A 27,353-nucleotide genomic window follows, 5' to 3' on the forward strand; every position below is an offset into this window, starting at 1 on the left:
GCATTAGTCAGTTTAAGAATGGTCTTTTATAGTTTCCATTTCAGTTACTTCAGAGTTGGCTCCCTATTTTGGTATAGAAATGTTTTAAAAAGTTTTCTGAACCTGAGGTAGTGGTCACCAGATTGTAGTGTAAATGGTAGTTGGTTACAGCAATTTGCTAATTGATATTGGATTGATAAGGTAATTTACCTGGTGTACTTTATATTGTTGCATGCTGGGAATTTTAAATGGAAAAGATTTCTGGTGGAATATCTGTTGGAGGCACCCTGGAGTAAGACGGCCAACTCAGGTAGTTGGGGGCCAGTCCCTCTCACTGATCTTAAAGGCAGTGATGCCTGATTTAAACTTGATCCTTGTTGTTATGGGCAGCCAAACTAAACTAAACTAAACCTTAGGTTTGTATACCGCGCCATCTCCATGGTCATAGAGCTCGGCACGGTTTACAGGGATTGTAATGAGAAAGGAACTCCAGGGAAAGGGTTAGATGAAGATCGGAGGAAAGAAGAGTGTTAGAGAGCTAGGATGTCAGATGAGGAGGGAGTGATTAAATTTTTGAGAAAAGCCAGGTTATCAGATGTTTACGGAAGGGTTGGAGAGCACTCAGTTTGCCAAATTGAAACCTAGTATAGGACTAATGTGAAACAGTAACATAAATACACATTTAATGGCACTGTAGAACACCATATAACAGAAATATGATAAACATTGTACAATTGAAAGGATACCATAATAGCATGGAAGATCATTCAAACAACATATAATATGATCTCAGCATAATATATAATACATTACATTACATTAGTTTCTTTTATTCCGTCAATACCTTGTGGTTCTAGGTGGTTTACAAAAGGAAGAGATTCTGGTCATTTCCAGAAGATTACAGGGAAGCTATTGGTTGGAGTCAAATTTCGAACCTTAAAGTTCAATGTGCTTTACAAAAAGTTAAATAATAACAAAGGAAGGAAACCATGAAGCAACATGTGGAACTCGTACCCTTGGGGGGATGTGGGACGCTTGTAGGGGAGACGTGGCCTGGCAGCTTCAATGGTTGTGGGTGGTGCGGTAGTCGGGCAGACAAGGCAGGCATAGAGGGATCCCTGGTAGCGGCTTCAGCAGGGAACCCCGGTGGAGCCTGTGGTTTCTGTAGACAGGTTGGCTTCGGGAGAGGGGAGTGCTGCCAGGCGGGGTAGGCAGGGACCCCCAGTGTGCAACTTAATTTTGGGACAAAGCTGAAAGACAGGGAGGGGGAAGGGGCATGAACTCGACTCAGAAGGAAGGGAAGGGGCATGAACATAGGACACAGAAGGGAGGAAATAGAAAGGGAGAATTGTTGGGTATGAGTGTGTGAGTGAGAGATGGTGCACTTGGTGAAAGCTTCTTCAGCAAAGACAACTGTTCGGCACCACAGTGGACACGGAGCCCAGTTCATCTCCAACACCGTCCACACCGCCCAAGACCACACCGACCAAGACGACACTGAGAGTGGATCCCCCAAAGTTGGCTCCAGTGTCGCAACTCATAATAGGTAAGCCGGCTAAGAAGCCTACTCCACCCTTTCTGGACCTCAGTTCAAATCGGCAGTGAGCCAAGTCCTGTCGAACTTGAGGAGACCCAAAAAACGCTCGGCTCCGATTTTGGTGAGTGCCTCGACATCGGCCTCCTCATCGCTGGAGCGCAGAGCTGCATCGACGGTACCAGCAAAAAAGCCAGCGGTACTGGTGCATTCCCTTAAACAGCAGATTAAAGAATTGCTGCATGAGAAGTTACGGGAGCAGTTACAATGTCTCTTTCCCGTTATGGTGACGCTGGCTCCGCCAGGTCTGAGTCCTCAACAATGGCACTGACTTTTCAAGAATCTAGATGGGTACCGTCTCACCTAGTTAAGGAACCGGTATCAGGGACGATCTGGCACCGCTCTTCTTCTCAGACATCTCCCGAGACGGTGTCAGTCAGATCAGGCAAGGCTTTAAGGAAAATGAAACATCTCGAGCCCTCAACACCCAGCGCTTAGCACTGACCTCCACCAACCCGAGATTCAGACCTGTGGGGTGATTCTGATCAAGAACCCTATTTGATGATGAGGTCTCTTCAGATGAGGATTCTCATTTACCATCTTCTCAAGAGCCTACTCACAAATCTGACAAGTCATCTTTTTCTAGATTTTTAAAGGAAATGTCTGAGGCTCTTTCTATCACACTTGAAGCTGATTCCAAGAAATCTAAGCAGTTTTTAGATGCCTTAGATTATGACCAGCCGCCCAAGGAGTTTCTGAAACTGCCTCTTCATGACATCTTAAGAGAGACTTTTTATAAAATTTTAGAAACTCCTTTAACCATCCCTGTGGCTCCTCATAAACTCGATTCATTTTATAGGGTGGTTCCCATTCCAGGGTTTGACAAATCTCAGCTTCCACATGAATCGCTACTGGTGGAGTCAACCCTGAAGAAATCTGCAGCGGCTAGCATCTATGCCTTGGTACCTCCTGGCAGAGAAGGGAAGACTATGGACAGGTTTGGCAAAAGCAAACAAAACAAAACTGCAGATCTGTACAACATGTAAGCGAAATTTATTGTGACAAAATAATTATATGCAAACCCTTTGCATATAATTATTTTGTCACAATAAATTTTGCCTACGTCTTGTACAGATCTGCAGTTTTGTTTTGTTTGCTCTTGGTTGGTTTTCTACTGCAGGTTAGGTTGGGACCTCCCTTCTCTCCTTGTTTTGTTGCCTTGTGCAGGTTTGGCAAAAGACTGTTCCAGAACACTATGCTGGCCAACCGGTCTGGCAACTATGCTTTTCATTTTTCTTTTTATTTAAAGCACTTAGTCAACCAAGTTGCTAAATTTCATAAATATTTACCTGACCGAAAACTACCTGTTTTTCAGCATTTCATCTCTGACTTACTCCAGCTCTCCTCACATGCTGCGGCCATGTCAGTGGCCATGCAGCGTCTAGCCTGGCTGCGAGTTTCGAAGCTTGATGTCAACCAATGCTCCTTGCTTAGGGGACAAGCTTTTTGGGGCCTCTTTGGACAAAACTACGCAAAAATTATTGGTCCATGAGACTAGGTGGGATACTCTAGTAAAACCTAAGAAAAAACCTACACCTTCTCGTCCTTTCAGACAATCGTCCTATCAGAGATGATTTACTTCAAAGCCTATGACCCCAGCTCCGTCTCAACCCAGGAGCAGCCACAACAACAAGCATGTCAACAACAACAGAAACAGCAGGCTGCCCCTCCAAAATCCACACAGCCTTTTTGATGTGTTTCTTCAGAGCATAGTCAGTGTCACCATTTTTCGTCCTTTGCCTCAACCCATCGGAGGCCGTCTTCAGTTTTTCATAGGTCGTTGGGAACTGATAACAACAGACCTGTGGATCCTCAACATCATTTGTCAGGGTTACTCTCTCAATTTTCAAACCCTTCCACTGGACCATCCTCCATGCGAGTCTGCACAGTCTTCCTTCAATCCCTGCTCCTGTTGAATGCCATTGAGGAAGTTCCCCTCAATCAGCAGAATAAGGGATTCTACTCCCATTACTTCTTAGTTCCCAAGAAGACCTCAGAGCTCTCAACAAATTTCTAGTCAAGGAGAAATTCAAAATGTTATCCCTCATTCTGCTTTATCCTCTCCTCAATCAGAATGACTGGCTATGCTTGCTAGATCTCAAGGAAGCCTACACACATTCCACATCATCCGACTTCCAGGAAGTGCCTTTGCTTTCAAATCAACCTATGTCATTACCAGTACAAGGTACTTCCCTTCGGCTTGGCATTTTCACCCAGAGTCTTCATGAAGTGCCTGATTGTGGTGGCTGCATCTCTCCGATCACACGGCCTTCAAGTCTTTCCTTACCTGGGTAACAAAGAAACTGGATAAGGGAGAGTCCCTGGACATCGTGTATTTAGACTTCAGTAAGGCTTTTGATAGTGTCCCACACCGTAGGTTACTGAACAAGATGAACGCGATGGGCCTAGGAGAAATACTGACTGAATTTTCTCCCGGAGTCTTCATGAAGTGCCTGATTGTGGTGGCTGCATCTCTCCAATCACACGGCCTTCAAGTTTTTCCTTACCTGGGTAACAAAGAAACTGGATAAGGGAGAGTCCCTGGACATCGTGTATTTAGACTTCAGTAAGGCTTTTGATAGTATCCCACACCGTAGGTTACTGAACAAGATGAACGCGATGGGCCTAGGAGAAACACTGACTGCATGGGTAGAAGACTAGCTTAGCGGTAGACTTCAAAGGGTCATGGTAAACAGTATTCCCTCAAAAACGTCAGAAGTGTCCAGTGGAATGCCACAGGGCTCGGTCTAGGGCCCAATACTATTCAATATCTTTGTAAGGGATCTGCCTCAGGGACTTCGAGTTAAAATTATATTATTCGCCGATGACACTAAACTATGCAACATTGTAGGCAGCGCAGCAGAACCTGATAGCGCAATCATGCCCGGCACTATACAGCAGGACCTACTTTTACTAGAACAATGGTCCAGTACTTGGCAATTGAATTTTAATGCTAAAAAATGTAAGGTTATGCACCTTGGTAGCAGAAATCTATGCAGAACAAACACCCTGAATGGTGAAAACCTAACCAGAACTGTAGCAGAACGGGACTTGGGAGTAATCATCCGGGAAGATATGAAAGCTGCGAATCAGGTAGAGAAGGCAACAGCAAAAGCTAGACAAATGCTGGGCTGCATCAGAAGGAGCTTTATCAGTCGTAAGCCTGAAGTTCTACTGCCGTTGTACAGATCAATGGTGAGACCTCACCTGGAGTACTGTGTTCAGTTTTGGAGGCCACATTATCAAAAGGATGTGAAAAGAATGGAGTCGATTCAGCGAATGGCCACTAGGATGGTCTCAGGACTAAAAAATCTCCCATATGAAAAACGTTTGAGCAGGCTGCGCTTATATTCTCTCGAAGAGTGCAGGGAAAGGGGGGACATGCTAGAAATATTCAAATACATCACGGGCCGTATTGATGTGGAGGAAGAAATCTTTTGTCTTACGGATCCCACGGCGACAAGAGAGCATCCGCTAAAACTCGGGGGGAAAATTTCATGGGGACACAAGGAAGTATTTCTTCACCGAAAGGGTAATTGATCGATGGAATGGTCTTCCACATCAGGTAATCGAGGCCAGAACCACGCTCGACTTCAATGGACAATGGGACAGACAGGTGGGGTCGCTCCAGAGGAATGCTTAAAAGATGGATTCCCAAAGGAGGGAGGAAGGAGGGAGGGTTCTTGAGTGGGCAGACTTGTTGGGCCGTCGGCCCTTTTCTGCCGTCATACTCTATGTTTCTATGGACAACTGGTTGATCAAGGCTGTCTCCTCTCAGGAAGTGGTCCAAGCAACATCTCAGACCATTTCTTTTCTCCAAGTCCTTGGATTTGAAGTCAACTTCCCAAATCAAATCTCATTCCGACTCACCATCTGCAGTTCACTGGGGCAATTCTAGACACCACTCTCATGAGAGCGTTTCTTCCTCCAGATCACCTTCAGGCTCTCATCCGTCTGTGTCAGCAACTACTTCCTCTTCAATCCATCTTTGCCAGACACATGATGGTTCTTCTAGGCCACATGGCCTCGACTGTCCATGTAACACCACTGGCAAGGCTACATCTTCACACTCCACAGTGGAACTTGCTTCTCAGTGGTCTCAAGCGACCGATCGTCTCTCACAACATATATCTGTGACATCATCTCTTCTGCAGTCGCTTCAATGGTGGATGACCTCCTCCAATCTATCCAGAGGTCTTCTTTTTCACTTGCCCCTGCATCACAAGGTCATCACAACAGATGCATCCCCCTATGCCTGGGGGGCTCATATGGACGATCTTCAGACTCGGGGTCTTTGGACTGCCAAGGAACGGAAATTTCACATCAATTTCCTGGAACTCAGAGCAATGTTTTAAGCCCTCAAGGCTTTTCATCATCTTCTCTGCCCTCAAGTCTTACTCCTTCGCAGACAATCAAGTAGCAATGTACTGCATAAACAAGCAAGGAGGCATGGGCTCTCTCCTGTTGTGTCAGGAGGCCCAGAAAATCTGGACTTGAGCGACAGCTCAAAATCTATTCTTGAAGGCTGTCTACATTCAAGGGGAGAAGAATTCCCTAGCAGACAACCTAAGCAGAATTCTTCAGCCTCAAGAATGGACTCTCAACCCTGTAACTCTCCAGTCCATCTTTGCTCAATGGGGCACTCCACAGGTGAACTTGTTTGCGGCTCCTCACAATCACCAGTTGCCCCAGTTTTGCTCCAGGCTTTACTCTCCTCTTTGCCTGGAAGCAGATACTTTTCTCCTGGACTGGATGGGCCTGTTTCTATATGCATTCCCTCCAATCCCTCTCATGTTGAGAACTCTGTTCAAACTCAAACGAGAGGCAGCCACCATGATTCTCATTGCTCCACGGTGGCCCAGGCAACATTGGTTCTCCCTTCTCCTTCAACTCAATTCCATGGAGCCCATACCTTTTCCAGTATTTCCTATTCTGCTCACTCAGAATCAGTAATCACTTCTACATCCCAACCTGCAATCACTACACCTGACAGCTTGGTTTCTCTCGGGCTGAATCCATCTCACTTACATCTTTCTCAGCCTGTTCATCAAATTCTTGATGCATCCAGGAAACCAGCCACTCAGCAATGTTATCAACAAAAGTGGACTCGGTTCTCTTCCTGGTGTCTTCTTCATCATCATGATCCAACTTCATTATCAGTGGATTTGGTGTTGGATTATCTACTTCATCTGTCTGATTCTGGCCTCAAATCTACATCTGTCAGAGTCCATCTCAGCGCTATTACAGCTTTTCACACGCCAGTTGAGGGTAAACCTCTTACTGCTCAACCTTTAGTCTCCAGATTCATGAAAGGACTTTTCAATGTCAAACCACCTCTCAAGCCTCCTCCTGTCGTCTGGGATCTTAATGTGGTACTTTCCAGCTTGATGAAGCCACCATTCGAAGCAATGGCTACAGCTCATCTTAAGTTTCTCACCTGGAAAGTGATCTTCCTTATTGCTCTCACCTCTGTCAGGAGGGTTAGTGAGTTACAAGTATTAGTAGCAGATCCACCCTTCACAGTTTTTCATCATGACAAGATGGTTCTGCGGTACACATCCAAAATTTCTTCCAAAAGTTGTCACTGAATTTCATCTCAATCAGTCAATTGTTCTACCAGTATTTTTTCCTAAGCCGCATTCTCATGCTGGAGAAACCACTGTGCATACTTTGGACTGTAAACAAGCTTTGGCCTATTATATTGATTGGACAAAGCCACATCAAATATCTCCCCGACTTTTTGTCTCTTTTGATCCAAACAAGTTGGAGCATCCTGTTTCTAAACGAACGATTTTCAATTGGCTGGCTGCCTGCATCTCATTCTGTTATGCTCAGACTGGACTGGCACTGGAGAGTCGTGTCACAGCCCACAAAAATTAGAGTGATGGCAGCTTCTGTGGCTTTCCTCAGATCTACTCCTTTTGAGGAAATCTGTAAAGCTGCCACCTGGTCCTCAGTTCATACCATCACTTCTCACTACTGTCTGGAGTCCTTCTCTAGATGGGATGGGCACTTCGGCTAATCTGTATTACAAAATTTATTTTCCTAAATGCCAGCACTCCCACCATCCCATTTCTGTTAGCTTGGAGGTCACCCATACATGAGAATATGCTGCCTGCTTATCCTGGGATAAAGGACAGTTACTTACAGTAACAGGTGTTATCCAGGGACAGCAGGCAGATATTCTCACAACCTACCCACTTCCCCAGGTTGGCTTCTTAGCTGGCTTTTCTTAACTGAGGGACTGCACGCCCTGTCGGGCGGGAAGGCACTCGCACATGCATGGTTCGGGCTATCGCAAACTTTCTAAAGACTTAAAGTGGCAATGTACTTTTAAAGTGGTCCGTACTGGGGCTCCATTGGTGACGTCACCCATATGTAAGAGAATATCTGCCTGCTCTCCCTGGATAACACCTGTTGCGGTAAATAAATGTGCTTTATGGGGGTGGGATCAGGGGCGGAGCTTGGGTGGGTGTGGGGCAGAGCTTGGGCGAGGGTACCTGGTTGGTATTTATTAGGCTTAGGGGGTACTTGGCTTGAAGAAGTTGAGAAACACTGATATAATCAACCAAATCAAGTTTAAGTTTCAAGTTTTATTAAAAATTTGATATTCCGCCTATCAAATTTCTAAGCGGAGTACAAATAAGTTTACATTAAAAAATAAAATCTGGGGAACATGGACAATAAGACTTACTGACATACTGGTACATCAGGGTAGAGGGGTAGAACTACATAGCTTCTAGAAAAGAGAGACAATGAGGGGGAAGAACAATTGTTTTCTAAAATGTACATAAGAATGAGATGTAAATAATAAGTGTCGAAAATCCTTATCATAGACATGTTAATGCTTTTCCTAGAATAACATGAAACATCTTTTTATTAGGGCTGATTGTTAATTATAATTAAGGTCACAATTAATTTCAACTAATAATGGATTGAGTACTGCATAACATTTCCCCCCTGCCATTCATGCACAGTCTAGCATCTATCACTTCCCTCCCGGCCTTACCTTGCTATTCCATAAAACTCTCAATTTCCTCCTCTCTGGTGTACCTGTTAAAAATCAAGTCCAGTCTAGCAGCGCCAGCAGCAGTGATACTCATAGACTGCCTATGGCCTTCACCTAGTCTTTCCCTCTGACCTGTCCTGCTCCTTCTGATGCAATTTCTTGTTTTGCAAGGGTGGGACAGGTCAGAGGGAAAATGGAGGGCCCAGCTTCCCAAGGAACACCCCCTTCTGTTGTCTAACATCTCTCTCTCGTTCCCTCCCCTCTATTCCTAGATCCATTTTTTTTCTCTCTCTCTCTTCCCTCCCATCCCCTTCCCCTGCCTTTAATCATAAAATTAATAATGCGATTAATTCCATTTTAAAAATGCATCAAAATGCAGCCATACTATTTATGTAGCTGAGGATGTAAGTGCAGATGTATAGACAGGGACAAGAAGGGTAGCACAAAATCAATTGGGAGAAATAGATGGATGGCTAAACTCAAGGCAAGTTATATGTACAGTTAAAGAAGATATGAGGATCTGGTCTAAGCTACAGGGTGTTCAGCAAGCTAGTCCATAAGAACATAAGAATAGCCTTACTGGGTCAGACCAATGGTCCATCTAGCCCGGTAGTCCATCTTCACAGTTGCCAATTCTAGTCACAACTTCACTGTTCCCTCTAAGCTGAGCAGGAGTCCTCCACCCACAGTCTCACCAATAGAGGGTGCTGTTTTACTGTCACATTTTTCAATTGTGAGGGACATGCAAGTTCTGCAGGACTCCAGGGAACATACCTGTCCTTAGCGACTGAAAATATTCCACCCCCTAGTGGTAGCAATGCAGCTGGAGGACTGGCTGGCAAAAACCCAAATAGTAGCAACATTCTATGCCATCGATCCAGGGCAAGCAGTGACTTACCTTCATGTCTGTCTCAATAGCAGACTATGGACCTTTCCTCCAGGAACCTCTTTTGAGGTCCCCATCCAGGTCTGGCGTGAGTAGATAGTCATTCACCACATGTATTAAAGATTGGAGAGAAGAGCCAGGCTTTCACATGCTTCCTGAAGTAGAGGTAGTTTCATTTTAGAAGTAGCCTCTCTGAGAGTAAGTTCTGTAGAGTTTATTTTTCATTCCTTTTTTTGTTTTTAGTTACTACTATAAGAAGTACAAAGACTCCATTAGGCTAACACTAAAAAGAAAGAGTTTGTATTACGGCAGCGTCCATTCATCACATTTCATTGACATCACTGAATTACCAAACATCATGGGAATATCTGAGCGAAAGATCCGAAAGTTTCAGCAAAGACTGGAGGCTGATGAAGCTGGTAAGAACTCATAATAATGTTGCCCGTCATATCATCTTAAATAATTCTCTTAAAATGTTTCTTCCTCTTCAGTCTTACAAATCAATCCAGTCATTAGAAGTTGCTTCCCTGCCAGCTGATGGAGACCAAGAACCACTGATTCATAGCCCTTATGCTATTATTAATCATATTTATTAATTTTCAAATGTAAATATTACAACAATACATCTTTGTTACATTACTATATAATCATACTATAACTTGTAATAACTAAATAAAAACATTGTAATAATATCCTGTTAATACCAAGCCAATATCATACCATATAATACCAAAATATTACCAACCTCCCTACTTCCCTCCCCTCTCCCAGAACTGTTAAAAAAAAATAAAAATAAATACCTATTTATCAAAACACAACTTCTTGCTGTAGGAGATAATGTGTTTAAAAAGGGCTGCCAAAGTGTGAGCAACACTCGTCCTTTCTTGGTATCCCAATCAGAAATAGACATACTTTCCATTTCCATTATTAAGAGATGTAACATCAGAGGGAACGTGCTACCGAGGTGGAGAGCGGCCTGCGAGGTTCACTACAGCCGGCTGTGATCCTCAGCAGGCTGCTTAGAAGAGGAGCAGCAGTGGCGGTTTGTGCCGGTGGGCCAGAAGAGGGAGCAATAAAGGCAGGCAGGGGGCCAGGGCATATCATTATCGGCTGGACTGGCTTATGTGGTTCGCTGCTTTCCAGACTTATGAGCAGAATGAATGGATTATCCATTTGGCTGGAAAACTGTTGACCAATGACAGCGGGGCTACATCCCTCCGTCCCCACCCGTCCCCGCGAGGAAACCCCTCCGTCCATGCTACTGAATTAAAGGCTCTGGTAGAAACCCATTTAAAAATAAGCAAAAAGACTTTATTAATTTGGAAATATTAATTGGGAAGAATATATACTTTGTAAATAGGTTTCTTCTAGAGCCTCTAATGTTTATACATTTCTATCAACACAACTAATATACTACTTTATCCTGAAGCAAAAAAAAAAAAAAGAATTTTTTTTTCCTACCTTTGTTGCCTGGTTTCTGCTTTCCTCATGTTCTCATTCAATTCCTTCCATCCACTGTCTCTCTTCTCTCTGCGTCTTCCATTTGCTCTGTTACTGTGCCTCTCCCTTTCTCCCCCCTCCCAAATTAGTCTGGCACCCATCTTCTTCCCCCCCATAGTCTGGCATCTCTGTCTTCTTCCCTGCCAGCGTCTTCTCCCCACTCTTGCTTCCCATGTCCTTTCAGCGTCCTTCTCCCCCCGTCTTCCCCATGTCCTTTCAGCATCCTTCTCCCCCCTCTGTCTTCCCCATGTCCTTTCAGCATCCTTCTCCCCCCCATCTTCCCCATGTGCTTTCAGCGTCCTTCTCCACCCCTTTGTCTTCCCCATGTGCTTTCAGCGTCCTTCCCCACCCCTTTGTCTTCCCCATGTGATTTCAGCGTCCTTCTCCACCCCTTTGTCTTCCCCATGTGCTTTCAGCGTCCTTCTCCCCCCTCTGTCTTCAGCATCCTTCTCCCCCCTCCCATCTTCCCCATGTCCTTTCAGCGTCCTTCTCCACCCCTTTGTCTTCCCCAGTGCTTTCAGCGTCCTTCCCCCTCCCCTCAGTTTTACCTATTTCCCTTAAGCGTCTTTTCTTCTCCATTCCACCTTTCCTCCCTTTCTCCCTCCCTGCCCCTTACCTTTGTGGCACTTCCCCACCCGACCGACAACAGAACAGGCCCGGTCGGACAAACCTCCCTGCCCTGTAGCCGCGAATCTAAATTACCTTCTTACAGCAGCTGGAGTATTGAAGCTGCTGTAAGAAGGTAATTTAGATTCGCGGCTACAAGGCAGGGAGGTTTGTCGGCCAGGCCTGTTGTTGGTCGGTCGGGGGAAGCGCCACAAAGGTAAGGGGCTGTGCACACTCCCCCCCATGGCTGCAACTGAGGCGGACCGCCCCCCCTTTTGGTATGCCATTGCCTTCTCCCTACCTGTCCTGCCGCACTCAGCCGACCGGAAGTCTTCCCGATTTCAGCGCTGACTTCGGAGGAAGGGAGGGCTTTGCTTAAGCCCTCCCTCTGACGTCAGCGCTGACATCGGGAAGATTTCCATTCGGCTGTGTGCTGCGGCAGGGCAGGTAAGGAGAAGGAGACTAGCCTCGCGGCTCGAGTGCCATCCAACCCCGCAGAAACCCTGCGACCCTCGGAGGCGTCCCCACGGGATCCCCGTGACCCTAGGGGGCGTCCCCAAGGGATCCCCACGACCCCAGGGGGCGTCCCCACGGGATTCCCGTGACCCAAAGGGGGAACCCGCGGGATTCCCGTCGTCCCCGTTCCCATGCAGCTCTCTACTCTGCAGCTGCCTGCTTCCTGATTAAAACTATTTACTTTCAGTTCAATGTGAATTGCAGTTCAGACCCATCTGCTCTCTAGCTCCCTCTGGTGCTTCTGGAGAAAACACCAGTTTCAGGATTTTCTGGGGGGTTTTCAAAGCTGGAATGTCTAACAGCCTCAGCCGGCTCTGCTATCTTAGGTACCCTGCATACCACAACTGATTATGGGCTACTTGGAACCCTTTATAGGTTAAGAGCTTTGAATCAGTGGTACTCAGTCTTCAAGGAAAGAACATTAGCAGGTAAGATCTAAGTTCATCTTCCCAAAGTACAGGTGGAGCTTAGATGTTTTGAAAAGCACAATATATTTGACTATCAAAACCATAACAGATTTTAATAAAGCACAGTGCCATGATTGTATACCTTATTCTCTCTAATAATGGCCCATCCCTGTGTTTCAGGATCAAAAGCCTTGTAAATTTCATCTTAGAAGCCAAATTTAAATTCCTCCAATAATAGCACACACCCCAGAATTCACAGAAGAGACATCCGGTGATCTCAAAGTTGGTTGGGGGAGAGTAAAGGAGAGTATTGCTGGTTACTAAGGGGGAGCAGGGTAAAAGAAAGAAATTTTGCCTCCATTAATATCCCACCTAGACTTCAGAAAATGTATTGTTTCTAATGATAGCTTGGGCAATTATTGGAATACGGAACAATATAAATTAGGAACATACTGTGTTTCCCCAAAAATAAGACAGTGTCTTAATTTTAGGCCCAAAAAACGCACTAGGTCTTATTTTCAGGGTATGTACATGATCATCTCTCCCTTCCTCTCCTTCACCCCTATTCTTCCTCGTTCCTCTCTCTCCCCCACATGTGCAGCATCTTTCCTCCTTTCCCTCCCATCCCTTGTGCAGCAGGACCCTTGCCCAGCTTCCCTTCCCTCCTTCCCATCCCTTGTGCAGCAGAACTCTTGAGCGAGCATCCCCCACCCCCGGCCGTGCAGTCGAACCCCCATCCTTACCTCCCTCCCATCTGAATCCCACTGACTGCGAGCGAGCCCTACATACCTCCCTATGCAGCATCGGGCCGGCAGCACTCTAAACAGGCTGCTTCGGCCTTGTCCGCCTGTGAATTCACTGTGCCGTGTTATTGATGATGTCATCATTAATGCAGCAGTGTGAATTCACGGGTGGACAAGGCCAAAGCAGCCTGTTTAGAGTGCTGCCGGCCCGACACTGTTTAGGGAGGTACCGTATATAGGGCTCGCTCGTGGTCAGCGGGGTTCGGATGGGAGGGATGGAAGGATGGGGGTTCAGCTGCGTGGCAGGGGCAGGTGCTCGGGGGGGAGGGGTGCTAACTCAAGGGTTCTGCTGCACAAGGGATGGGAGGGAGGGAAGGGAAACTGCCGGCGAATCCCAGGACTAGGGCTTATTTCTGGAGTAGGGCTGATATTAAGATCTACCCCAAAAATCCTGCTAGGGTTTATTTTCAGGGTAGGTCTTATTTTTGAGGAAACACGGTAGTATAAGCTAGGTACTAAGCAAGTGTTATTTATTCCTTTGTCCCCAGGTCAAAGTACACCAAGTAAGGAGTGAGGTAAAATAATTAACCGGAATGAGATTCTGCAAATCCATGCCAATCTACTAGAAGAGATTGATTGTTGAGGGAAGTCAGCAACCACCAAAAAGTCTCTTCTCACTTATTAGATCTTCTCCCACAGAGAGCTCAGCCATAGTTGCTGGCCCCTAACTCTCCTTTCAACTGTGACATGAGTGCTTGGCAATATGGTGTGGCTACAGTAGCACTGGGATCGAGGAGGAGAAGGTAAAAATATCAGAATGCAAGCATGAGTGAGAACAGAAGGAAGAATGGGATCTTATAGAGGATTTGAGAGCTCATGGGAGTCCTAGAAAGTACAGAGGTGCTTTGGAACATCTGGATATCATGGGTACATCAGGAGGCCTTATTGTGAACCTTTGGTGGCAGTGAAAATGTTAGAAGGCGCTAGTATGTTGTCAGAGCCACTAGAAGATGCAGTGGTACAGCAAAGAAATATCTGGAGATGCAGGGAACATCTGCAAGCATAGGGATAAAGGGTGAGAATGAAACAACAGTTGAGGGATGGATGAGAGTCAAAAAAAAAACATTTTAAATCCTGCAGCCTCCTCTAGTATCTTTTATCAATAGATGTCCTTTTTTTCTGCTTAAATAAAAACTGGATGGGCATCTTGGGGCAGTCAGTTTATCCTTGTATGTCCATAAAGATTTGTGCTGGTAATTGGAGTGGTTTGGTAGTGCCCCTTACCAAAATGCTGACACCATTGCCTATAGCATCCAGTATAACCAGGAGATTTCATTCACTGCTTGATAGACTCTCAGCTTCTCAATGTAGGATAAAAGGGCATCTGAAGAGCTGTGTGGGAACAGGAGCTGGAAGGCAAGTGCATTCTTGTTTGTGGAGAAAATGGCTTTAAGCTTTAAACACTGCAGGTGCTAGTACCACATAGAAACATGATAGCAGATAAAGGCCAAATGGCCCATCCACAGCACCTACTATCAACTCCACTCCCTAAGGGATCTTATATGTCTGACCCACGCTTTCTTGAATTCAAACACAGTCTTTTTTTTCTACCACATTTACCACCCTTTCTGTAAAGAAGTATTTCCTTAGAATACTCCTGAGCCTATCACCTCTTAACTTCCTCCTCCCATCTTTCTTCCAGCGTATCAGTAAGTCTCGAAGAGTATTAAAGTCTCTAAGTCTGTCCCCATATGCTTTATGACAAAGACCACTAACCAATTTTGTAGCAGCCCTCTGGGCCGACTCCATCCTATCTATATCTTTTTAGAGGTGCGGTCTCCAAAATTGCACACAGTATTTTGCAGGTCCTTGACAATTGATAGTGATAAGAAGAACAAAAGATAAGTTATATTTCCTTTATATTTTGAACCCCCCCTCCCCCCAATAAATATAAGTAAGAAATAAACAATGAAATTTTGTTTGATAAAGTTATGAATAATTTTAAAAGCACAGTAACCCGATTGAAGAGTGAAGTGAGTCATGAGCTATTGAGAGTAGGCTTATGTGAAATGAGTCACTGCTGAGGGAATAAATATAAGGTGTGCATTATGTAGGAATAGTGCACAGACTCCATAAGTAGCATGTGAGGTTTTTGATATAATATTCTTTAGTGTTGGGACATCAATATAGTTGCTCAGGAAGTTGCCACTGCAAATCTTTGCACTTACAATATCTCTCCTTTGTCTTTTTCTTTCCACTTATGCTTTTCACAGAGAGTGTTCATTTGTTAGCGGTGCATAACCCAGTTGGGGGGTGGGGGGCAGGCAGGGTCGCTTCTGGCCATGTATGAAGGGAAGTTTGTCCCTGTGCTTGTAAACAAAACAGATTTAGCCCTTTTGGTCAAGTTTTGGATATTTTATGCTATTAATTTAGATACTTCTTGAAACTTTGCTTCGCTTTTCACCCTTTGCTCTGTCCTACACTCTTGCTTTTCAACTACTGGATAGTTGGGCTTTGGGCACAAGGATTAAGTCCGCAGAGGGTTATGTAGGAGGAAAACACTGTTTTGTTTGTAAATCCCAGTGATTAACACGTTGACTGTTTGCACTACAAGCTGTGTCACAGGTCCACATAACACTATGTAAACACAAGAAGTGTGGCAATAAGATTTTATAGGAGGGGAATTCCTATATTAAGAACTAGTGTTAAAGCCCGTTACATTAACGGGTGCTAGAAAGCAGCCCCCTTTCCCTCTCCCCCTCTAGTTCCTCCTTGACTGTCTCTCCGTGGCCCCTCTTCTGTCTTCCTTCCCCCAAGCAAAGCTGTCTGTCTCCCAGCACACCCCTCTCCCAAAGCAGCCCCCTTTCCCTCTCCAGTTCGTCCCTGACTGTGTCTCCGTGGCCCCCATTCTGTCTTCCCCCCCCCAAGCAAAGCTGTCTGCCTCGCAGCACACCCCTCCCCCAAAGCAGCCCCCTTTCCCTCTCCAGTTTGTCCCTGACTGTGTCTCCGTGGCCCCCCTTCTGTCTTCCCCCCCCAAGCAAAGCTGTCTGCCTCGCAGCACACCCCTCCCCCAAAGCAGCCCCCTTTCCCTCCCATCCCGCGGTGTGGCCGGCTCCCTTAGTCCCTTGCCGCCCCCTTCCCGCGGTCCCGACAAACGTCCTTACTCCAGCAGGGGCCACAGCACTGTAAACACGCTGCTTCGCGGCCTTCTACTGGCTTGATTTGCTCTGCCGTGTCGGGCAGAGCAAATCAGGGCAGTAGCAGGCCGCGAAGCAGCGTGTTTAGAGTGCTGCGGCCCCTGCTGGAGTAAGGATGTTTGTCGGGACCACAAGGGGAAGAGAAGAGGAGCGGCGGCAAGGGACTAAGGTAGCCGAAGGTAGGGCCGGATGGGAAGCTGTACGGGGGTTCGGGTGTGCCGGGGAGAGGAGCGAAGACGCCGCCAACGAAAACTGTTCCGCGATCGGGTCCTGTTTGGTCTGCCACTGGCTGGAGGAGCTGAAGAGCAGGGAGTCCCATGTACAGATTCTCTGCCGGCCAGAGAGAGAGATTCGCACGTATGCGCACTCCTACCTGCGGTGCCCTATATCTCACGGAAAACGGACGCACGCAGGTGGGAGTTCCGCATGCGCGGCTTAGGGTTTTATTATATTAGATGACTAGTTAGCACCTTGCCTATATGCCTGCTGACCAGCAGGGGGAGACAAGTACTCAGGAATATAGCAACCTTCGGGTGAGGATTCTGTATAAACCGTTAAGAAAAGATGGGTTGCTAACATGTAAGGAATGCATATATTTTAATGTAAAGTGGCCCAAAAAGCAAATATAATGGTAGGATTAAAAGCAAATATAATGGTAGGAATTATTTGTAAGGAACAAATAATCTAAAACTATGACAATCATATTGTCTTTGTAAGGGTCCATGGATGAACGCACCTTGAGTCCTGAGTGCTGTCCTGTTTATCCCAGTTCAAAAAAGTTACAGGAAGTCTTGGAAAAATAGAGAAGAGTAACAAAATGATAAAAGGCTCCCTTATAAAGAGAGGTAAAGAGATTAGGGTTCTTCAGATTGAAAAAGAGATGACTGAGAGGGGATATGATTGAAATTTATAAAATCATGAGTGAGATGGAATGGTAAATAGGGATTGGTTATTTATTCTTTCAGTTAGGGATCACTCTATGAAACTTAACTAATAATGGATTTAAGACAAATTTAGGGGCATTTTTACTAAAGCTTAGCACATGTCGTATTTGACATGAGCCATTAAGCACTTAGCACTTACTAATGAAGAGAAACCTGCCAAAGAGGCAAAAACTCTTAGTAACAACTTTTTCAGGTACATCAGAAGCAGGAAACCTGTGAGGGAATCCATGGGGATCGTTGGATCATCAAGGAGCAAAAGGCGTACTCAGGAAGGATAAGACCATAGTGGAGAGACTGAATTAATTATTTGCTTCAGTCTTTATGGAAGCAGATGTAAGAGATTTACCTGAAACGGAAATGGTTTTCAAGGGTGATGTGGAGGAACTGAAAGAAATCTCAGTGAACCTGGAAGACATACTAAACAAATGGACAAGGTAAAGAGTGATATATCACCTGGAGCAGATGGTATACATCCCAGGATACTGAAAGAATTTGAACATGAACTTACTGATCTATTGTTAGTGATCTTTACTAAAATTGTTAGTAATCTTTACTAAAATTGTCTTAGTACCTGAAGATTGGAGGGTGACCAATGTTACGCTGATTTTTAAAAAGGGTTCCAAAGGAAATCTGTGAAATTACAGATTGGTAAGCCTGACTTCAGTGCCGGGCAAAATAGTAGAAACAATTATAAAAAAAATAAAATTACGGAACACATAGACAAACATGGTTTAATGGGACAGAGTCAACATGGGGTCAGCCAAGAGATGACCTGTCTCACCAATTTGCTTGATTGCTATGAAGGTGTGAATAAACATGTGGATAAAGGTGAGCTAATTGATTCTATATAGTCTATATAGATTTGCAGAAAGCTTTTAACAAAGTTCCTCTAGATAGATTCCTGAGAAAATTAAAGAGTCATGGGATAGAAGGCAATGTTCTGTTGTGAATTAGGAATTGGTTATTGGACTCACAGAGGCACTTGATTAGTTTGTTGCGTTTTATTGCTGTTTGTTCCAATACCTTATCCACCATGGACCCTTGAAGAAGGCGTGTTGTCCGAAACACGGACCGTGTTGGGTCCCGTGGTTGGTAATAAGGTTGTATATTTACTTTTTCACTAAAGTTGCAATAAACAGTGCCTGTATCCTGTACATGGTCTGCAGTTTTCATTTTGGTTTTTGCTTGCTGCTTGGTTTACTGCAGGTTTCGTTGGATTTTTTTTTCTGTGCTTAAATACTGGAGTGCTGCAGGAATCTGAACTGGGACCAAGAGCGGATGGAAGGAGACAAGGGGAACTGCAAGCGATCAACACCTGGATGAGACGATGTTGCGAAGAGGAAGGCTTTGACTTTGTGCGCAATTGGGCAACATTCTGGGTAAGAAGCAAGTACTACAGGAAGGATGGACTGCACCTCAACGAGGAAGGAGCAAGAGTATTGGCAGGCAACATGAAGAAGGCCATCAAGAAGGCTTTAAACTAAAGGATAGAGGAAAGCCAACGGGATGTCCCAAAGAAGGAACTACGGACAACTACTCAGAACAGGAGGGGACGTGCACAAAGCATATAAGAGAGACAACACAGGAGCAGAAAAGGATACCGTGAAAGAACCAAGGGAGACTGCTAAGCTTAAAGAGTCCAAGAAAGTAACACACAGGGACCTCAGATGTATGTATACGAACGCTAGAAGTTTGAGAAACAAAATGGGAGAATTAAAAGCAATAGCGAAAAATGACGAACTGGAAATCATTGGCATAACAGAAACCTGGTGGAATGACGAAAACAAATGGGATACAGTACTACAGGGATACAAATTGTACAGAAGAGATAGAGTGGGGCAGAAAGGTGGAGGTATTGCCCTATATGTTCGTGAAGAAATAGAATCTGTGAGAGTGACTATGACGGAAGAGAAAGAGAAGCTGGAATCCCTCTGGATAAAGATTCCCAGACGCAATGGTGCTGACACCAAGATTGGCCTTTACTACCGACTGCCAGGACAGGGGGAGGAAACAGACTTGGAAATGATAAAGGAAATTAAACACGAATGTAAGACAGGTAATCTTGGGGGATTTCAACTTTCCGGGGATAGACTCGGACCTGGGAACCTCAAGTTGTGGCAAGGAGGCAATGTTCCTGGAAGTGCTAGGGGACTGTTTCCTGTAACAATTGGTGGGAGAGCCGACAAGAGAATACGTTACCTTGGACTTGGTCCTAAACAGCATTATAAGGCCGGCTAAAGATGTAGAAGTCACAGTCCCGCTGGGGACGAGCGATCATAACAGGATCAACTTCAAACTCGATGTCGGGAAGGGGAAAGGTACTAAAACCTCAACCATGACTTGAAACTTTAAACGATAGCATGAGAACCATACTATCGTTAAACTTTAAACAATAGCATGAGAACTATGGTGAAACAACGGATCAAGAAAAAAATGGGCAAAGTCAAAATGGTAAAACAGGCATGGTCCCTTCTGAAAAATACTATCATGGAAGCACAAAGCCTCTACATTCCGCGGATGTCCAAAGCAAAGAAAACTAAAGGCAAAAGAGGTGAAGGAAGCCATAAAAGAAAAGGACTCCTTCAAAGCATGGAAACGCACGAAAACAACCGAAACTTGGAACAAACACAAGGATGATCAGAAGAAGTGTCACAGGGTGGTGAGGGATGCCAAAAGGGACTATGAGGAGAAAATAGCGCAGGAGGCCAAAAACTTCAAGTCCTTCTTCAGGTACGTGAAAGGGAGAAAACCCGCAAAAGAGGCAATGGGACCGCTGGACGACCAGGGAAGGAAAGGATACATCAAGGATGACAAACAAATCGCAAACAGACTAAATTCCTTCTTTGCATCTGTCTTTACAAAGAAAGATACTGCAACAATTCCAGAAGCAGTGAAAGTTTTCAAAGGAGCAACAGAGGACAGCCTTACCACAGTAGAAGTGGACTTGGACCAGATTTACCACCGATCGACAAACTCAAAAGTGACAAATCTCCTGGACCGGACGGAATTCATCCGAGAGTCTTGAAAGAGCTAAAAGTGGAAATCGAAGAACTATTGCAAAAACTTGCCAACCTGTCAATCAAAACAGGGCAGATACCGTACGACTGGAAGATAGCGAACATCACGCTGATATTTAAAAAAGGATCAAGAGGAGTACCGGACAACTGTAGACCTGTGAGTCTCACGTCGGTCCCTGGAAAGATGGTTGAGGTGCTGATCAAGGATAGCATAACCCGGCACATAGACACACACGACCTGATGAGAGCCAGCCAACATGGATTCAGGAAGGGGAAGTCATGTTTGACGAACCTACTTCAATTCTTTGAGACAGTGAACAGACAAATTGATAATGGAGAACCGGTGGATATTGTATACTTGGATTTTCAGAAAGCGTTCGACAAGGTTCCACATGTAAGACTCCTCAGGAAACTGCAAGGCCATGGAATAGAAGGAGACATACTAAGATGGATAGGCAAATGGCTGGAAAACAGAAGGCAGAGAGTGGGCATAAATGGGGAATTTCCCAGACTGGAAGACTGTGACTAGCGGTGTGCCCCAGGGCTCGGTACTTGGGCCCGTCTTATTTAATATCTTCATAAATGACATGGAGGATGGAACATCTAGTGAGATCATCAAGTTCGCAGATGACACAAAGCTATGCCGGGTAATCAAATCACAGAAGGACAGTGAGGAACTCCAGAGCGACTTGAGCTGATTGGAGAATTGGGCAGATAAATGGCAGATGACGTTTAATGTGGAAAAATGCAAAGTGATGCACTTAGGCAGAAAAAATAAGGAACACAAGTATAGTATGTCAGGTGCAACTCTGGGAAAAAACGAACAGGAAAGGGACCTGGGCGTATTAATCGATAGGACCCTGAAGCTGTCGACACAATGTGTGGTGACGGCGGCAAAGAACGTAAATAGAAAGCAAGGCATGATAAGGGAATCATGAGTAGATCGGAGAAAGTAATACTACCGCTTTATAGAGCGATGGTCAGACCACACTTGGAATATTGCGTCCAACATTGGTCTCTACACCTAAAGAAGGATTTAAAAATACTCGAGAGGGTGCAGAGACGAGCAACGAAGCTAATAAATGGCATGGAGAACTTGGAATATGAGGAATGACTTAAGAGACTGGGATTGTTCTCCCTTGAGAAGAGGAGACTGCGAGGGGATATGATAGAGACTTTCAAAATACTGAAAGGAATCGACCAAATAGAGCAGGATAAAAAATTATTTACAATGTCCAATGTGACATAGACAAGAGGACATGGAATGAAGCTAAGGGGGGACACGTTCAGGACAAATATCAGGAAGTTCTGCTTCACGCAACGAGTGGTGGACACCAGGAATGCTCTCCCAGAAGAGGTAATTGTGGAATCCACCATTCTAGGGTTTAAGGGTAAGTTAGATGTCCATCTCCTTATGAGTGGCATAAGGTGACATAGTTAAGGGTAAGCTAGATGCACATCTCTTATGAGAAGCTTAGAGTGATATGGGGACTAAAACTATGCCAGGGTACACCTGGCGGGGCCTCCGCGTGTGCAGATTGCCGGACTTGATGGACCTAGGGTCTGTTCCGGAGATGGCACTTCTTATGTTCTTATGTTTATGTAACATATTTATAAATGATCTGGAAATTGGAACCACCACTAAAGCCTCCTTCCCTCACATGTCCCCTATTTTCAGCCCCAGCTCCAGCTCCAAACCCATTTTTACCTCCCCAGCCCCCTTCTCCCATCTTTTCCCTTTCAGCCCCAGCCCCCTTTTCCCATCTTTTCCCTTTCAGCCCCAGCCCCCTTTTCTCACTAGCAGCATTTCCCTCCCCACTCCACTTCCCTGTGCAATAGCAGCAGAAGCATACCCTCCCCCTCCATTTTCTTGTGCAGCAGCAGAATTTCCCTCCCCCAACCCACTTCCCTGTGCAGCAGCACCTCTTCCGTGCTCCCCCTGTCCCTCTTCCCTGCTCCCCCAGTCCAGCAGCACCTCTTCCCTGCTCCCCCGGTCAGGCAGCACCTCTTCCCTGCTCCCCCTGTCCAGCAGCACCTCTTCCGTACTCCCCCTGCCTCTCTTCCTTGCTCCCCCTGTCCAGCAGCACCTCTTCCCTGCTCCCCCTGTCCTTCTTCCCTGCTCCCCTGGCCCAGCAGTACCTCTTCCCTGCTCCCCCTGTCCCTCTTCCCTGTTCCCCCTGTCCAGCAGCACCTGTTCTCTACTCCCCCTGTCCAGCAGCACCCCTTCCCTACTCCCCCGGTCCCTCTTCCCTGCTCCCCCCGTCCAGCAGCACCTCTTCCGTACTCCCCCTGCCTCTCTTCCTTGTTCCCCCTGTCCAGCAGCACCTCTTCCCTGCTCCCCCTGTCCCTTTTCCCTGCTCCCCCTGTCCCTCTTCCCTGTTCCCCCTGTCCAGCAGCACCTGTTCTCTACTCCCCCTGTCCAGCAGCACCCCTTCCCTATTCCCCCTGTCCCTCTTCCCGTCTCCCCCTGTCTAGCAGCTTCTCTTCCCTGCTCCCCCCTCACTGCCTTCCATACTTTGTCCCTCCCACACCCTCCAAAGCCAACCTCCCTGCCAGCCATCCCCCTGTGCAGTAGAACCCTCTCCCCCCCCCCCCGCCACTATCGCCGCCGTGCAGCTGACCCCACTGACCCTCCCACCCCGAGACGACCGTCAAATCTACTTGTTCCAGCAGTGGCCGCATCACACTAAAGACGCTGCTTCGCAGTCTTCCCATGCTCTGATTTCCTCTGCCGGCGTCTCTGATTATATCATCAGAGACGCGGCAGAGGTAATCAGAGCATGGGAAGGCCGCAGAGCAGTGTCTTTAGTATGATGCGGCCGCAAGCTGGAGCCGGGAAGTTTGTGCGTCTCATGGTGGGAGGATCAATGGGGGTTCGTGTGCGCCGGGGAAGGGGGCGACGATGGCGGCAAACTTACAGTGAGGGCCGGAGCCGGCAAGCCCGCTGCGAGCGAGAGAGAGAGATGCGTGGTAAGCGCACAAGCGAACTCTGCCACCACGGAACTACAGATCAGGGAACACGGTGGTAAGAGTGCGCATGCGCGCTTAGCATTTTATTATAGTAGATTGTGAAAATATATGAGAACTGTGAAAAATTTCAATAAGACCGTAGGAAGTTGGAAGACTGGGCATTCAAATGGCAGATAAAATTTAATATGGTCAAATGTAAAGTGCTGCACATCAGAAGAATAATCCAAATCATAGTTACTTTATGCTAGGGCGCACCTTGGGAGTCAGCATCCAAGAAAAAGATCTGGGTGTCATTGTAGACACTATGCTGAAATCTTCTGCCCAGTGTGTGGCTGGGGCAAAAAAGCAAACAGGATCTAGGAATTATCAAGTTGCTTCATTGGCTTCCTGTCTGTTCTGCATACGGTTCAAACTTTTCTTACTGACCTACAAGTGTATTCACTCTGCAGCTCCTCAGTATCTCTCCCTATACTCTGCTCTGGGAACTCCATTCATTGGATAAGTCTCTCTTGTTGGTACCTTTCTCCTCTACTGCCTACTCCTGACTCCATCCCTTTTACCTTGCTGTTCCATATGCTTGGAACAATCTGCCTGACTCGGTGCCTGGCAGTATTCAAATCCAGGTTAAAGGCCCACTTTATTGAAACTGTGTTTAAGTCCTAACCCTGCCAACTTGTAAAGCACCAATATCTGTGCTATTCCTTCTATAGTCCCCTACCCTATCCACCTCATCAGTACCCTTGTAAATCCCTACCTGAGCAGTATAAATAGATTCACCTTTTGTCCTCTGTGTCTGTCATAATTACATTATAAGCTCTTTCAAGCAGGGACCATCTCTTAAGTATTTAATGTACAGCGCCGCATGCGTCTGGTAGCACTATAGAAATAATAAATAGTAGTAGTAGCAGCGTTCCCGCTAAGCTGCGCTGGGGTGCGTTGGCGCACAAAATATTACCTCGCAGCGCACAAGTTTCTCGTCACAGCGCACACAGTGTAGAGCACAGTTCTTCAACCGCCGGTCCGCAAACAAAATCTTGCCGGTCCGCGAAGGATTCGGTCCCCGCCGCAACGAAAGGCCGGCGTCAGCTGACTTGCAACTTCCTGTTGCAGTCGCAGTGCCGGGACTCCTGCCTTCCACCGCGTTTGCCTCCTGCCTTGTCTCCGCACCTCCAGACCAGCAGCGGCAGCTGTGTATGCTTTTAACTTCGGCACAGAGCTGCCCCTAATCAATAGTTTAGCGCGGTTTCATAAGGCAGCCTCGGGGCCTTTGCTAGGCCGGCCCACATCGCATCATCGAAGCGGGCCGGCTATCAAAGACCCCGAGGCTGCCTCATGAAACCGCGCTAAACTATTGATTAGGGGCAGCTCTGTGCCGAAGTTAAAAGCATACAGAGCTGCCGCTGCTGGTCTGAACTCTTGGGCCGCTGAAGGAGGGCAAAAAGCAGCTGTCCTGGAGGTTTCCCTTCCTCTCGCCTTTACAGGTTCCTTTTTTCCACCTTTTTTTTTTTCCTTCAAACGGCAACGGGCCCCAGCATCGACATCAATCAAGTAAGTTCCACTGTCAATCAAGCGGTTCTGCTCGGCCAAAGCTTCCCCTGTGACATGAGCCACCCTCAGGGGAAAGAAAGTGACCCACAAAGGTGAGGGGAAGGGGGGCAGATGATGGAAGTTGGGGGGGGGGAGAGAGAGAGAGAAGGGGCAGATGATGGAATGGAGGAGATGAGAGAGAGAGAGAAGGGGACAGATGATGGAAGTGAGAAGAAGGGAGAGAGAGCAGAAGGCAGATGGATGTCAGTTGAGAAGGGAGAGCAGATGCTGAATGGAAGTGGGGAAAGAACACAGACTGGATGGAAGGAGGAGATAAATAAAGGGGGAAGAAAATAGTAAGATAATGGAGGGGTGAGGGAAAGGGGTGACAAGCTGTGTGTAGACACAGTGAAAAGAGGGAAACGGGACTAAATAGTAAGAAAGAATTTAATTTAGATGGAGGCAGAAAATAGAGAAGGAAGACCAGAGAAGAAAAGGGAAGAGAGAGCAGAGAATGATCAGATCTGAGTGGAGGAAATGAGAAGAGAGATATGCTAAAAACCACAGGGGGGAGGGAAGGATAGAGATGCCAGACCATGAGGGGAACAGAAGGAAGATGATGGATGCTAGACCAAATTGGGGGGCGGGGGGGGGGCAGGAGGAGAGATGGCAGGGAAAGACAGACAGTGAATGGAAGGGGCAGATGCTGGACTGAAGAGACAGAGAAGGTTATCATGCTGCTGTACCGGGCCATGGTACGCCCTCACCTGGAGTACTGCGTCCAGCACTGGTACTTTAAGAAGGACACGGTACTACTCGAAAGGATCCAGAGAAGAGCAACTAAAATGGTTAAGGGGCTGGAGGAGTTGCCGTACAGCGAAAGATTAGAGAAACTGGGCCTCTTCTCCCTTGAGCAGAGGAGATTGAGAGGGGACATGATAGAAACATTCAAGGTACTGAAGGGAATAGACTTAGTAGCTAAGGCAGGGAGAACGAGAGGGCACTCTCTAAAGTTGAAAGGGGATAGATTCCATACAAACGTAAGGAAGTTCTGTGGTAGAAAGCAACATATTTATTTGGCTCATAACTTGCTGGCGCCCGATATTTTTAGCTCACAGTGAAAAAAGTTTGCTCACAACACCCGCCCGCTTAGAGGGAACACTGAGTAGTAGCACTGCGGATTATGGACAAGATGGTTTACAGCAAGCATTGAAAAAAACTGACCCAACAGAGATCTGTAGGTTCCGTAAGAAAGAGCTTGAAAACTGTAGTTACTTGTCTTGTGCCTGCAAAGAGCTGATAGCAGGACATTTTTATACAGAAAAGCACAACAAGGTGGCATGTCTCATTCATTAGAAACTCTGCAAGCATTTCAACATTGACCATGTGACTCCCCCTTCTGAAAAATGCACATTGGCTTTCAATATCTTAGAGAATTACCTATAAAATAGCATTAATAATTTTCAAAATTTGACTTACAAACTCTGATATTTCTTGATCGCCTTCTCATACATTACACTCCATTGAGAATATTAACCCCATCTTTTACAAAGGCGCGCTAAACGCTAGCGCGTGTATGTTATCCTATGGACGCGTTAGTGGTCAGCGCATATGTTGATTTAGTGCATGCTAAATCCATGCTAAAACGATTAGCGCGCCTTTGTAAAGATCGACAGAACATCATCTGCTCACCATCCCTTTTCTGAAAATTATTGGTACAAGGTGGTCAATAATTTTCTCAATGACAGGTCCCCAACTTTGGAACACCCTACTGGGGTACCTACGTAATGAAACAGCACTGGATAGATTCAAAGGCTCCCTAAAAAGTTTTTTTTTATATAGGGATGCCTTTGAGATTTAACTTCGTTGAATATGAGTATCCTTCCGCTCATATCACTTTTAGCTCCAATGATCAAGCCCCTTTTTCAAAGGCTCTTTGATTTCTTTCTTTTCTTTTATCCTCAAACCTGCCCCATTGTGCTTATCCTTATTTGTTCTTTCTTTACTATAACATTTGTAGTTCCTCCCCCTCCTCCTTTTGTACCAGTCCTGTCATTTACAAGTTTGTCCAAATCATGTCTATGTACAGTATTGTTTCCCCTATTTTAGATTTGTAATACGCTTTGAAAATTATGACAATGCGTGTACATCAAATTTTAAATAAAACTTGTACCAGAAAAACATTGAGATCATGACCCTAATAGAATTGTAAACAAACAAAAAAGGCAAACGAGATGTCCAAATCAACCAGCAATATTGTTTATTGAAATAAAAAGTTTAAAACCTAAGTTCCCAAATGGGATCTCGGTTTTGGCTCTCTGGACATGCCTTACTGAAGGGATAAAACAAATAACTAGAATAAAAATGTAAATAAGAGAGCATATAAATAAACATAAGACATACACATATTTATAAATACAATACCAATTGAAGAGGTATAGCTCTCTTATTTACATAT

General features: G+C 45.8%; 1 protein-coding gene across 1 annotated transcript in view; it reads left to right on the forward strand.

Moving 5' to 3' along the window:
* The window catches only part of LOC117347901 (EF-hand calcium-binding domain-containing protein 3-like), a 43,762-nt gene extending 29,324 nt beyond the window's left edge, over positions 1 to 14,438 (forward strand). Inside the window, exons 8-9 of the mRNA XM_033919407.1 lie at positions 9,712 to 9,887; positions 13,789 to 14,438. Coding sequence (XP_033775298.1) covers positions 9,712 to 9,887; positions 13,789 to 13,814 — 202 coding nt within the window. The 3' untranslated portion in view covers positions 13,815 to 14,438. The remainder of the gene's footprint in view (positions 1 to 9,711; positions 9,888 to 13,788) is intronic.
* The last annotated feature ends 12,915 nt before the right edge of the window (positions 14,439 to 27,353 follow it).

The sequence above is a fragment of the Geotrypetes seraphini genome, chromosome 13, assembly GCF_902459505.1.
Source record: "Geotrypetes seraphini chromosome 13, aGeoSer1.1, whole genome shotgun sequence".
In the NCBI taxonomy this organism is placed as follows: domain Eukaryota; kingdom Metazoa; phylum Chordata; class Amphibia; order Gymnophiona; family Dermophiidae; genus Geotrypetes; species Geotrypetes seraphini.